General features: G+C 54.0%; 1 protein-coding gene and 1 long non-coding RNA gene across 5 annotated transcripts in view; one reads left to right on the forward strand and one right to left on the reverse strand.

Moving 5' to 3' along the window:
- Positions 1-291: 291 nt before the first annotated feature.
- VIPR1 (vasoactive intestinal peptide receptor 1) overlaps positions 292-13,480 on the forward strand; it is a 31,390-nt gene continuing 18,201 nt past the window's right edge. For 2 of the 4 annotated variants that reach the window (XM_061127869.1, XM_061127870.1), the window contains exons 1-2: positions 294-419; positions 12,001-12,109. In XM_061127869.1, the coding sequence (XP_060983852.1) occupies positions 342-419; positions 12,001-12,109 (187 nt within the window). In that variant the 5' untranslated portion in view covers positions 294-341. Of the gene's footprint in view, positions 420-12,000; positions 12,110-13,480 lie in introns of all 4 variants that reach the window. The other 2 variants (XM_061127871.1, XM_061127872.1) reach the window with 2 other exon arrangements.
- On the reverse strand, positions 473-2,322 carry LOC133045747 (uncharacterized). Its single transcript, XR_009690330.1, has 3 exons — positions 2,233-2,322; positions 1,205-1,255; positions 473-836 (listed from the first exon to the last, which is right to left on the reverse strand). It is a non-coding gene; the product is annotated as an uncharacterized LOC133045747 (long non-coding RNA).

Genomic DNA, 13,480 nt, shown 5'->3' on the forward strand with positions numbered 1-13,480 from the left:
CCCAAGGGACGAAGGTCTACCCACACCTCGCAGTTGAGGACTGAAGTGTGAGACTGGCGGGGGGAGCGCGCAGACTCCCTACTAGCCGGGGAGCCCCCGGCCCCGCCCCACACCTGCGCGGCCGCCCCGCCTCTGCCGAGCCCATTGGCTAGACCCGCCGCCCGTCAGACGAGCCCCCAGGGCCCGCCCCCGCCCCCGCCCCCGCCCAGAGCAGCGCCTCATAGCGCCCGGGCCACCTAGACAGCGCCACTCTGTCAGGCTCCCCGCCGTCGGCCGCGTGGTGCGCCGCCCGCCTGCCAGTTACCGGCGCGGGGCCGCCCGCCGCCGGCTCGGGGCGGACCATGCGCCCGACAAGCCCGCCGCCCGCCCGCTGGTTCTGCGTGCTGACCGGCGCCCTCGTCTGCGTCTTCGGCCCCGCAGTGAGTGTCCGCCGGGCAGCCCCGAGTCCCGGCACCTGGGGGTGGAGCGGGGGTGACGGGAGCCCGGCCGTGTGCTCACGTCTGTGTGGAGGGGGTAAGGGGCGCGGAGCATGCGGTCTCGTCTTCGCTGCGCCTGAGACCGGGTCTAGACCCTAGGGCGGGGTAGGGTCTCCCTGGCGCCTAGTCCCTTCCCGCGCAGCCTGGAGCCCGTTCTGCGTCAGAATCTGGGACACTCGTAGAGGGCCGGCGGGAAAGAGCTGGCTCCAAACTGGCCTTGCATGTAATGGCTGTGGGTTGGCGAAGTCCGTAAATGGAGGGTCGGAGACTGCGGGCCACTGAAATGGAAGGTCTGGTAGGCAGTAGGTTAGGGGAAGGCTGTGAGGGTCGTCGTTGTGTGCTGTGCCCGCCGGGAGGTGTCTGTGGGGACATTAAGTTACTTGTAGGAGTGACATTCAGCAGCAGACCAAGCTCTGAGCCCCCGGGAAAGGGGCTTTGGGGATCAGGTGACTGGCAGGCAGACCCTTCCTGTGCCCTCCCACTGAGCAAAGTTGAAAGATACAGAGCCCAAGGTGGAAGGTGGTGGGCGATGAGGATTTGGGGTGGTTTATTGGAGAAGGCCAGACATGTGCATGGGAAGGGAGCAAACAACCCAGAAGCAGTGGCCACCCTCTTCCTTGCATTTCTGCTTCATCTCCACATGGGTATGTGTGTGTGCCCCTGGTACCCATGTGTCCCATGTGTGGGTGTGCCCATGTGTGTTGCTAGTGGAGGGGGGAGGCACTCACCTGGGTGCAGGGCAGATTCTGACTGAGGCAGAAGATGCATGGGTCATCTTCCTGTAAGATCAGGGAAGACCTGAAGACTACCCAAGCCCATTTTACAGATGGGCAAAGTGAGGCCCAAAGATATCAGAGCCACACCTGTCCCCCACCCATCAGACCTGGACTGAAGCTGATTTCTTTCTATCCCTCCCCTGGAACTTGAGGAATCTGTGGTTGCTGCTTGGGCAGGGCCTAAAACCTGTGGGTTCCAGGTCTGCCACCAGCTCCAGGTTGGCTGGTGGACGGATGGAGTATATGGGTCATCTGTAGTCTCTTCTGTCCCTTGAGTATCTCCCTGACCATCACCTCCACCAGGGCAGGAATCTCTGTTTCCATCTCGCTAATGTGCTGCACACTTGGGCTGGGATGCTCATTGCTTGTCCCGGAAGCAGACCTTATGACAATTGGCATAATTCTTCTCTCAGTGATAGCTATGGTGAGACCCACCTCCTGAGCTCTCAAAGCCTCACCAAGTTCTGGCCCTGAAGGCATACTCTGGCAACACTTATAGCCTCTCAGGGTCACAGAGCTTCCAGGCCTCACCAGCAACCCTCTGGCTCTCCCATCCCTGAGCTCTGACCACTCAAATTTTCCACGGATGAGCCAGGAATCTTGGGACCACCACTGGCACCACATTTTCCCATTGCTGGAGGCTTCTCAGCCTCGGGGCAGACTGGTTTTAGTGGGGTCCCCTCTCCAGCAACATCTGCCCCCCACCTCCTGAGACAGTTCAAGCCTGGCTGTTGCCATGCCTACTCTCCCCTCTCTTTCCCCATCTTATTTGGTTAGTTCCCAACTCCAGCTCCTCCTCCAGACAGCCTACCCTGATTGTTCTAACCCACTGTGTCCTTCCCACTCTGACCTCACTCTTCAACCCTAGCCTGGGCCCTTTTGACCATCCCATGGGATCAAGGCCTAAGGTCTCTCACCCTCCCATGTCCCCTACAGCCCAGTGCAGGGCTGGGCCCGCAGAGGGAGGCGAAGGGACTCACCCAGGAGTCGGTGAGGGCAGGATGGAATGAGGGGCCCCTACCTTCCTCTCTACTTCTCCCTTCTCCACACAAGCCACCCCTTGCTCCCACGCCAAATAGACACCAGGCAATCCTGCTTCAGCCTGACTCAGGGAAGCAGGGTAGTGTGTTATCAGAGTCATAAAATGGCAGCTGCAAAGTTCAGTTTGAAGACCCAAGGCCGTTTCACTCCTGTTTATGGAGCCCTGACCTCAGCCTGGGAAGAGGAAATTTCTGAACAGGGAAGCAAAAAAAGGAAAGAAAATCTCCAGTGTCTCAGAAGAGGAAGTCTTCCCCAAGGCCACCCTTCAAGCTTTCCACTGCCCCTACCCGCTGGAGAGTAGGCACAGGAACTCCTCATTGGTAGCAGAACTGCTCAGGCCAGTGCCCAGCCCAAGGGCAGAGACAGGAGGTGTCATAGAGAAGGGGCAGGCCCATGCCCTGCCCTGGGAAGATTCTCCAGCTGGTAGCAGAGAGCAGAGCCAGTGACCCAGGAGAACCAGCCCAGCCAGATGTGGGGTGCAGCCTTCCAGAACTGGGGCAATGGTCGCTCAGAGGAGCAGTCAGGGAAAGCTGCCTGGAGGAGACAGGGAAGTTCCTAAAGAGTTTGGCAAAATGATCCAGTCTTCCACCTGAGACTATGAGACAGCCTCTGTTGGCAGGACCAATGGGCCTTTCCCCAGAAGGAGGAGGAACCCCTCAGCTCCCCCCCTACCCTGCCACCCAGAGGCTGGGTTGGCCCAGGGATTCAGAGAGGCCTGGTTCCTCCGACTTCTCTCTGAGGCTCACTGGCCATCTCCTGAAAGCTTCACCTTGCCATAGGCATCCTGCCCCAGCCATCTGCTTCCAGCGGCTCCAGGAGCTTCCATGGCTACCCAGCAGTCCCGGCCCCTAGCCAGCCACCTGTGGTGTTTAGGAAACACGGCTACAGAGGGGTCAAGTCTCCCTCTTAAGTCAAGTGACCGTGTCAGTTAGGCCTGCCCAAGGCTCCCAGGGGTGGGTGGGGCTGTGCTGGAAGATCAAGCTCCCCCCGAGGTTTCCACCTTCCCATGCTGCCCTGACATCCACCTTTCCTGACATTTCTAGAGCTTCCATGATGAGTAGCCTGAGCTGTGTCCTCAGCGCACTCCATGGCCATGGCCAGTTGACCTGGAGAACATGTTTCCTCTCTGTGGAAGGGCCTCTGTTTCCTCATCACAAAAAGGAGGGTGAGAACCCTTGGCCCAACATGCAGGGGAAATGGGAAGAGAGGCCAGCTCCACCTTGGCTGGAGCCAAGTCTTCCCCACCCCACCCCATCCCACCCCATCCCACCCCATCTCACCCCAGCCTCACAGCTGACTATGAAAAGGGCTTGGCCTTCCAGTCAGGACTTCTCTGGTAGTTGAAGGATATGGAAGTGCTGTGTGAACTGTGTGACAGATTGTTCCTTCCTCTGGATCCCCAGCCTGGGAGCCTTATGGACCCTTCTTCAGCTCTCTCTTGTCCCCCTTGCTCAGGGGTTTCCAGGGAAGGCAGGAGTCCTGGGCACAGGAGGTGGTGTGTCCTCACGGGTGTCCAAACAATACGGGGCATGAGGTTCCAGGCTCAGGCAGGTGACAAGCCCTCTTAGGGAGAACTGGATGATGGACCCTTCTGCATGGTGGCAGCCTCATGGCAATCCAGCCTGAGGAGCCTGCCACTTACAGGGGTTCCTCACTGTGCCCCTCTGGCTGTGGACGCAGGAATGGGGTCTGGGGACTAAACAAAGCCTCATCCCTTCCTCCTTGCTCCATCTTCTCAACCTCCTAGACTCTGCCCTTTCCTGTCTGACCTCCCCAACACAAAGCTGTTCTCACTGTACCAAGGAAAATGTGCAGTGTGTGCAAACTTTCACCTGCCTTAGATGTATTTCAGAAGAAAAAGAAATACAATATAATCTCTCTGCCACATTATGGGTTTTTTTAAAACTTTTATTGTGAACATTTTCAAGCATACAAAAAAATGTAGAGCAAGTAGTATAATGAACATGGAAATGCCCATTTCCGGGAGTGATGTCACCAAAACAGCAGTACAGGAATTTCCAATGTTTGTCCACTCCAAACTTCTAGATTTGAAAGTTGTTAACCATTAATATTTGTATCATTTGCTCTTTTGGCTGAAGCATTTGAAAATACATTATAGACATCATAGACCAAATTATTTTAAGATGCATCTCTAAAATCAAGGATATTTTCCTGTATACCATCATCACTCCTAACAAAATTAACAGGGATTCCTTAATAGCCGATATTCAATAGCCAATGTCCCCCAGTAGCATTTAATCAAGCATCATAAGATGTGTGGTGATATTATCAGGGGAGGAGGGGTGTTGCATTTACTGCAAGAAACTGTCCTGCCTGTGCCGTAATGGGACTGTACAGTGAGCTGGAAGGTGGGTGAGGGGAAGAGCAGGGGGCCTTGAGCAGGTGGGTGGGCAGCAGGCTAGACTTCACCAGACAGGGCTCAATCTTATCTGCACCCCCTCTCATGTGGTTCATGATGTGAAGGTTTGTATCTCCCAGGAAGTGCCTCCAGCCATCTTGAAAACAAGTTCTTCCTGCCCAGGGGAGGGTAAGAGGGGTGAGGGGAGAGGAAGAGGGGAGAGGAAGAGGTCACCAGCCGACATGTCAAGGACTCATGGCTCCAGGGGCTGGTGCCCTGCTTTCTGCGGTTGATCAGACACCAACATCACCCACAGACACCATGTTTGAAACAGTGTTCTTTCTGCAGTGATGCCCAGGATGACTTTCAAAAGACAGAGGATTGAAACCTGAGTCCCTACTGCCCCTGCTTAGCAAAGTGACTTCGTGGTAACGAAGGTAGTAAAGGCCCTCTTCGTGGTGATCCTCTGCAAAAAAACCTGAAAGGCTTTGTGGCCCTCAGTAAACCTCACAAGAAGGGCCTTTTAATGGGTCCAGGCTTAACACGAAGCTGAACTCCTTTGCATTCTCCTAATAATGAGAGCCCTTATCCTGATATCACCTTGAACTGCAGAAAGTTCTTCCTTGCCCCAGACCCAAGCTTGTGTCCCTATGTCTCCCTCTTTTTCTTACCCTCAGCCCCCCAATACAAGTTCTCACTCCATCCTCCTACTCCCTAGAGTTCAACCTTCCCCAGGATTTTTATTTTTTGGCTGTGCCACCAAAAATGTGGCATGTGGGATCTTAGTTTCCTGCCTAGGGGTCAAACCTTTGCCCCTTGCATTGGAAGCACAGTCTTAAGCACTGGACCATTAGGAATGTCCAGCCTTCCCAGGATTTGCAGAGACGGGGAGCTTTGGACTATTGGCCAAAGAACGTGAAAATACAGGGAGGGTAAGAGAAATCAGACAGCAATAGGGGGCAAAGGAGAACCAGGCTTGAGACCTCCCCTCTGGTGGACACAGCTGCCACTTGTCAGTGGGAAGGACATTCAGGCTGCCTGGGATTCTGCAAGGCTATCATGCTGGAACTAGGCTGGCATCTGGGCATGTGGGGCTGGGCTGGGCTGGGGCTTTGGCAACAACTGGTAACCCTTGTCAATCCCCCTGTGTCCTTTACATGTAACTCTCAACACAACCTTGATGGAGGTGGTGCTGTCATTGTTGCCACTTCTACAGATGAACTGAGGTGACTTGCCCAAGTTCGCCCAGCCAGGAAGTGGCCAAGAGTCTGCTTCCAGAACTCGTGGACTTAACTAGGCTATGCCATCTTATAAGAGTAACTACTTCTTCCAAAGTGGCTATGGCATGCCACATGCTGCCCTGGGACTTCAGAGATAGGTTTTAGCTAATGAGATGGACACATCAGAAGTGATGGCTCAGGGAATTGTCTCACACATGTGCACCTGTGTAGCCACCACCCAGATCAAGCTATTATACCTTCCCATCAGCCCAGCAGACTCCCCTGTTTCTCTTCCCACTAAGATAATCATCTCTACTTCCTTTAGTGCCCTCTGAAAAGGCAGGAGTCTGTTTCTCCTCTTTTCTGTGACCTCTGGATCCCTTGATTTACCTCACCTTCCTGTTCCCACCCCGACTCTTTTCTCCTCCTCTCCTCTCCACCCTCACTTCTTCCTTGACTACAAGGTCTGCGACTCCTCACCAGTTCAAACACAAAAACCAAAATGAAGGGGTCATCCTGGAAGCTGGTTTGTGGTCTTATGTACCTTTGATCACACTGCTTTCTCTCTGAGTCCTCAGTTTCCCCTCATGACCCTTTGATGCTCCATTATTTCAGTGGTGGTAGGGAAGGGCTTAAGTAAATCGTGGGATGTAACATGGTAATGGAGCCCCTGCTCTCTCTGCTCCCTTTCCACAGCTTTTTCCAACTATCCCTAGCAGGGGGGAGAAAAAAAGAGAGAGAGCCCTCCTTTGACAAACAGGAGCATCCATAAGCACCCAGGAGCATCTCAGAAACACAGAGCATCCATGCTGGCCCCCAGGGCTTGGTACCTTACAGGCAGGAATTTCTTTCTCCTGTTTCATTGATTCCAGCCTGTTGCATTTTAGATGCTCTCGGAGACCAGCTGCTCCTCGGAAGGACCCACGTGTCCCCACCACCCTGCTTCTGTCTCCCTTGGCTTCTTTTGCCATAGTTCTCTGGCCCTGGGTAAAGCAGGAGGTTCTCATCCAGGCCAGTAGCTGTGGTCTCAAACGTCCCTTGAGGGGAGTTGGGTATGGCCCCCAACACCTGAGGTGGGCTCACCCCTGTCTTGCTGAGCCCCCAGCACCTAACAGCTAGAACTCCCAGTATCTTCACCCTTTGCCCTACCACCTCAGCGTTTACCCCAGGTCTCAGGGGGCCCCCATTGGGAGGAGAAAGCAAGGATCTGTCCCAAGCCTCTCACAGTGGGAATAGACAGGAAGGGGCATCCTGAGCAGGTGGAATTAACAAGACATGGCTAATCCAGACCCCCAGCTAGACCCTCAGGACTATACTCCAAATCCCAGGCAGTTACCTCCCACATGCAGCCAACAAAATGGCAGGAGACACAGGATCAGAACTGAAGGGATGCTAGGGACTTCTTCATTCTTGCCTGAGTCCCTTCTTCTGGGCTCAGGAATGCCTGTCACAGAGAAGGTATTGGGGAACTGGACTGGCCTGAAACTCTCATCTTAACCCAACTGCAAAGTGAGGGCTTCCCAGGTTGTTCACTGGTAAAGAATCCACCTTCCAAGCAGGAGATACAGGTTCGATTCCTAGTCTAGGAAGATCCCCTGGAGAAGGAAATGGCAACTCACTCCAGTATTCTTAGAAAATTCCATGGACAGAGGAGCCTGGTGGGCTATAGTCCATGGGGTCGCAAAAGAGTCAGACACGACTGAACAACTAAACAACAAGGTAGGACTGACTTTGAGCCCCACTTTCTCCTCTCCCCATGAAGTGTCAGGAGACAAGTTAGGAGATGTAGGCAGTGGTAGGGTTTGGAAGGGTTGGAATGCCATTTTGATGTATGGGCTTTTACTCCTAGGACCATCAGAGATTTGATGCAGGAGAATGAGAATGAGGACACAGTTTACAAAGATCCCTCAGGTTGCAGGTGGTGGGGCTGAAAGCTTCTGCACTAGTCCAGGCAGGGACTGATGAGGCCCGGCCCCTGTCCACATCTCCAAACTTGTTTCCTGATGCTTCCAGCACCCCTTACTGAAGCCACATCAGACTTCTTGCAGACTTGACTGTGTTAGGCATTTTCTTGCCTCTGTGCTTCTGCACACACTGTTCCTACTTTCTGGAATGTCCTTACTCCACCTCTAATTATCAGACTCTTACACAACCTTAAGGGCCCACCACTACTGCTGATTCTCTGTGAATCCTACACACCAGCTATATCCCTTCCCTGGGGCCAGTAGACTTGGCTGTATCTGGCTGGGAATTTTCTAATTTTGTGTGTCTGGAGTTCAGGGGGATAATGAGGATGTTTAGAATAGGGAAGTATATAGAAGAGGAAGTTCAAAGTCTGCCTGAATTCCTCAGTGATAAGGCTAGAGGGAGCTGCCCTGGCCCTGTCCTCCAAAGGGCAATGGTTGACCAGATGGCCCGAGGCAAGGCCACAGAGAGGGAGTGATGCTGTCCAGACCAGTGGCCAGAGACTTAGGTCCTTTGGGAAATGTGCATTGCTGACTGACCTCTGGTCCCTCTTTGGGTCTCTATTTCCTCAACCATTCTGCAGATGGGGCCCAATACTTGGTCGTGATGAAAGCAGGACTCCCCTTCTAGACTACCTCCACTTATTCAGAGATATCCCAGGTGACCCTAAGGGCTCCGTCCCTGCTTCTACATAGTGCCTGTCAGTACAGACTCTGTTACTGTGCTTCTGGGCGAGCAGAGTTGCCTAGAGAAGTTAACCCTGCAGTCTTCACCCTCAGAGAGTAGCAAGCAGAAACTGCCAGGAGCCCTGGGATGCCCTCAGTGATTGGAAAACAAATGTGTCCTGGCAAACAGCAGGGCCATAGCCCAGGCTTGTGAGGGCTCAGCAGGGACTTCCCTAGTGGTCCAGTGGTTAAGACTCCATTCCCAATGGAGGGGGCCTGGGTTTGATCCCTGCTCAGGGAACTAGATCCCACATGCCACAACTTAGAGTTCACATGCTGGAATTAAAGATCCTGCATGCCACAACTAAGACCCAGTGCAATCAACTAAGTAAATAAATATTAAAAAAAGAAGAAGAAGAAGAAAGTTCAGCAAACGCGGACATCCTTTGTCCTAGTCTCAGAGCACAAGTCTGGACTCTTGGTTACAGGGACAGAAAACTCAACTGGCTTCAGCCATACAGAAAGGTATTTGAGTCATGTTGCTGGAAGCAGGGTTGGTTTCAGACATGGCTGCATTCAAGGGCTCCGATAATGTCAAGAGGATCCCATTTTTCTCCATCTCTTCTTCCGGCCTTTAACATGCAGGTTTCATCACTGGGTTCCACTCGGCAACAAGGTGGTAGCCGTAGTTCTAGCCCCTGCATCCTCTGAGGTTTCCAGTCCAGTGAGCAAGAACAAATCCACTTACCTAATTGCTTAATCCGAGGTCCCAGGAATGAGCTTCCTGGCTCTGAGGAGTGTGAATTGGACCATGTGCCAGGCACTATGGCCAGGAACACTCTTAACTGGCTTAAGTCTGGCTACATGTTGATCCCCTGAGAGAGGGTTCATCAGAACCCATGGACTAGGAGTGGGGAAGGGCATGATTTCCCAGACAGAACGAGGACGTGGCACTGGAAGAGTTGTAAAGAATGATAGAAGGCAGTGACTCTGATGTCTACTACTTACTATCCATCCTGCTTTCACAGTGAGGAGTGCATGCTCATTCACTTCAGTTATGTCCGACTTTGCAACCCCATGGACCTTAGCCTGCTGGGCTCCTCTGTCTATGAGATTTTCCTGCAAGAATACTGGAGTGGGTTGCCATGCCCTTCTCCAGGGGATCTTCCCAACCCTGGAATTGAACCCGCGTCTCCTGCATCTCCTGCTCTGCAGGCAGATTCTTTACTTGCTGAGCCATTGGGTTTAACTAAAATTGGTTGAGGGGGTGATGGCAGCTGAAAATGGGCAGAAGAGGCAGGCAAGGCTGGGGAAGCACCAGAAGGCAGAACACACCCTGTAACTGAGGACAGCAAGCTGGGAAGGTACCCTTGAGAGAAGTGTGCTCCAACAGAGCAAGAGAGACCAATGGTGGGACACAAGCTGGGGTGGCTGATCCCTGGATTCCTCTTCCAGAGTCCACCTCCGGGATCCTTCTGGCCACTCTTGTTCCCATGCCCCAGCAGGATGAACCAAATACAAATCCCTTAAGACAAAGCACCATGAGAATCTCTGACACTTTGGAGCAAGAGGGGAATCATGTGACCCAGCACCCAGACCTCACTCATCCATGAGCCATTAGCGTGAAAGCCACACATAGAACGTGGGTTCCATCTCGGACTGTTAACTCTACCAGTCAATTAGGGTAAAACTATTAGCTGGTAAGTCATTTAAAGGACTTCTCTGGTAGTTCAGCTGGTAAAGAATCCACCTGCAATGCAGGAGACCCTGGTTCAATTCATGGGTCAGAAAGATCCCCTGGAGAAGGGATAGGCTAGCCACTCCAGTATTCTTGGGCTTCTCTGTGGCTCAGATGGTGAAGAATTCACTTGCAATGCAGGAGACCTGAGTTTCATCCTTCGGATGGGAAGATCCCTTGGAGGAGGGCATGGCAACTCACTCCAGTATTTTTGCCTGGAAAATCCTCATGGACAGAGGAGCCTGGCGGGCTACAGTCCGTGGGGTCACAGAGTCGGACACAACTGAGAGACTAAGCACAAGTCATTTAAAAGCTGACATATGGAAAGTAACACAGATCTATTATGGAGCAGGATACAGTTGTTCATATAACTGTTTAAAAGAAAAGATACGAGATTTAAGATTGTGGTCCCTCTTTGGAGGCACGTGCTTACAGTGGGACTGACTTGTCTAGAGCAATGGTTAAAGTCACAGCCTCGGTGCCTAGCAGCCAGACAGGGATCTCCTTAAAAGAAGGAAATAAGGGGAACCCCCTGACATACCTGTGCTCTCCCCGAAACCCTACTGCACAAGAAGCCTTAGAGTCATCAGGGGAGGGGGCCAAGGTCCATTTGGCTCATAGGGAAACTGAGGGCCAAGCCCTTGTCCCAGGATGAGGGGGACAAGCTGGAAGAGACTCTGATTCTGGAGCAATCTTGCGGGACTCACCCCATAGCCCTGTTGGGGACTGTGACATTCTTCTCCCTGGGCAGAGATGAGGAAGCAGGGTGGCAGCCACTTCCCTAATGCCAAAGAGACTGGCAGAAATTGCCACCAGCCCAGTGGATCCTTCACTGAGGCCTTTACCACACCTTCCTCCGCAAGACCTGACTCCCAAGACCTGTTTTTTCCAGCTATTCTTGGGCAGCTCTCACCCCTACTCACATGTCAGCCCCAATGCCAATATCTCCCTGGCACACAGGTTTGACTTTACCCTTAGTCCCTGGCCAGGGCACAGCGGAGGGAGGGGGAAGCATGGGCTTCTTGGTGACCTCTGCAAGAGGAGGCCTGGTTGGATTGTGAGCCATTCTAGAGGGGCCTCTCTTACTGCTTGAGACTTCCCTTGTCCTCACTAGATCTGCCAGAGCTTGAATTATTCAGAAGCTAAGAAGGGGGGTGGAGAGTCTGGTCAAGGAAGACCAGCATTCCCCTCCCTGCCTGGTGACCCAGGGGAAGAAGCACAGGCTCCAGGAATGGGGACAGAGGATGAAAGATGGAGTCAGACTCCTGGACTCCTCCCAGGCCTGGCTCCGAGGACCAGAAGCCAGGGTCCAACTCAGAACAAGGTAGCACCTGCCGGGCCCCACTCATCCACAGAGACCGAAACAGGGACCCAGGGCTCCCAGCCCAAGCTGGAGGATCCTGTGGGCCAGCTCTGGGCTCCAAGGAGAGGCCCTCTGACCTCTGTCCAGAGTCGTGCCACCCACAGAGACAGTGTTGTTACAGCCACACTACTACTGGAGCCAGCAGGAAGCCGTGACAGGGCCCTCACAGCAGAGGGCTTTGCGGGGGACGCCGGATAAGAGTTTGGGGTCAGATCTAGGTCAAGGTCAGACTTCAGTCTAAGGTCGAGTTCAGACTGCGGCTGGGGTTCAGTCTGGAACTTGGGTCAGTCCGGCGACTGGTCCTTGCTTAGCCCCATGCTCCTGGAGCCCCCGGACGGACAGGTAGGCTGTGGACGAATGAGGCTGACGGGTCCCCCTCCCTGTCTCGCTCTCCCAGGGCTGCTGGGCGGCAGGGCTACAGCAGGAAGAGTGTGACTATCTGCGGATGATCGCGGTACAGCATGAGCAGTGCCTGGAGGAGGCGCAGCTGGAGAATGAAACAGCAGGTGAGGCCCCTGATGGCAAGAAAGAACCCTCCCCCCTCCACGTAGCCCACCTTCCTCTCACCGTGAGCCCTGCTGCACCCTCAGATCGAGGCTGCCTAGCTACAGGGCCATCGGATCACATGATATCACCCTCTGGTCTTCACTCCCCAGTCTTGTGCTCCCCACGTTTGGCTCAGCAACCGTGGGGTGAGAATGGAAGGAAATAGAGGGCTTCCTTTAAAAGCTGTTGCTGGAGCCAGACTCAGAAGGGCGGGCAGGATGTGGAGAAGCAGAGAGTCTGGGAAGTCAGAAGGTGCCAAGGCCAACTGCCTGTGGCGGGTGGGGAGTGGGTGTACAATTCACGCCTCTCTGAGGTGGGGGGGAGGGCTGAAGCAGTGGGGTGCCTGGGCCAGCTCCGGGTCTCTCTCCCAGAGGTCACCTCCCTGAAGCCAGGGTTACAGCTACATAGCAGTCTGGCTCAAGAGCAGGGAGCATCTGTTCTTCCTGGCTTCCCTGTCCCCCCATCTCACTGAGGCTGACAGTCATGAACCCCATCCTAAGACCCTCCTTCTGAGCTCTGATTCCCACCTCCTGCAGCTCTGAGTGTGTGCAGCATCACAGATGGCCTTTACCTCTCCCAGCTCTCAAGGAAGGATGGCCTTCTGTCTCCCAAGGCCCTGAAACTATGGCCCGGGGGAGGGTTAGCCAGACCTGCCTACAGTTTGTATGCCGCACCCCCACCCCTGCCTCTGGGGCAGGAAGTCAAGACCAGGCTGCACACAGCCTTGGAAACTCTCAACAGTGAGATCCGGGATCATGGGCAGCCCGGAGACGCCCAGACACCGGACTCTAGGCCCCACTAGAGCACCTCCCAGGCCCCGAGGGCAGGCCACCCTTGTGATCCCAATGAGGTCATTGCTGGCACAGGGTGCCTGTAGGAAGCCAACACTCTGTCACCAGGCAGTCGGCCTGAGATGCAGAGGAGGCCATGAAGGGTCTGTGGGCGGTGAGTCTGCCCATGACCTTGCGCAGGACTCTGCGTGTTCGTGCACATCTGACTGTGCACACCTGGCCCACGCCTGTCTAGGACTGCCTCTGTGCCTCTGGAGCCTGTAGCTCTGTGTCTGACTCTGAGTGTCTTTGCATGTTGGAGGCATATGTCTGTGTAAGCCTGGACCTGCCTGGATATGTCTGCCCTGTGGTGTGTGTGTGTGTGTGAATGTCTGTGGTATGCTCAGTCGTGTCTATACATGTGTGTCCGTGAGTTGTGTGTGTCTCTCTGTGCCTGTGTTTGCTTATGTCTGGTTCTTCCATGTTCAAGTAAGCATACCTGTATGCATGTTTACATGTGTGTCTGTGATTCTGTGTGCCGGGGAATGCTTGTCAGTGTGT

This window comes from Dama dama, chromosome 24 (genome assembly GCF_033118175.1).
Source record: "Dama dama isolate Ldn47 chromosome 24, ASM3311817v1, whole genome shotgun sequence".
Taxonomy (NCBI): Eukaryota; Metazoa; Chordata; class Mammalia; order Artiodactyla; family Cervidae; genus Dama; species Dama dama.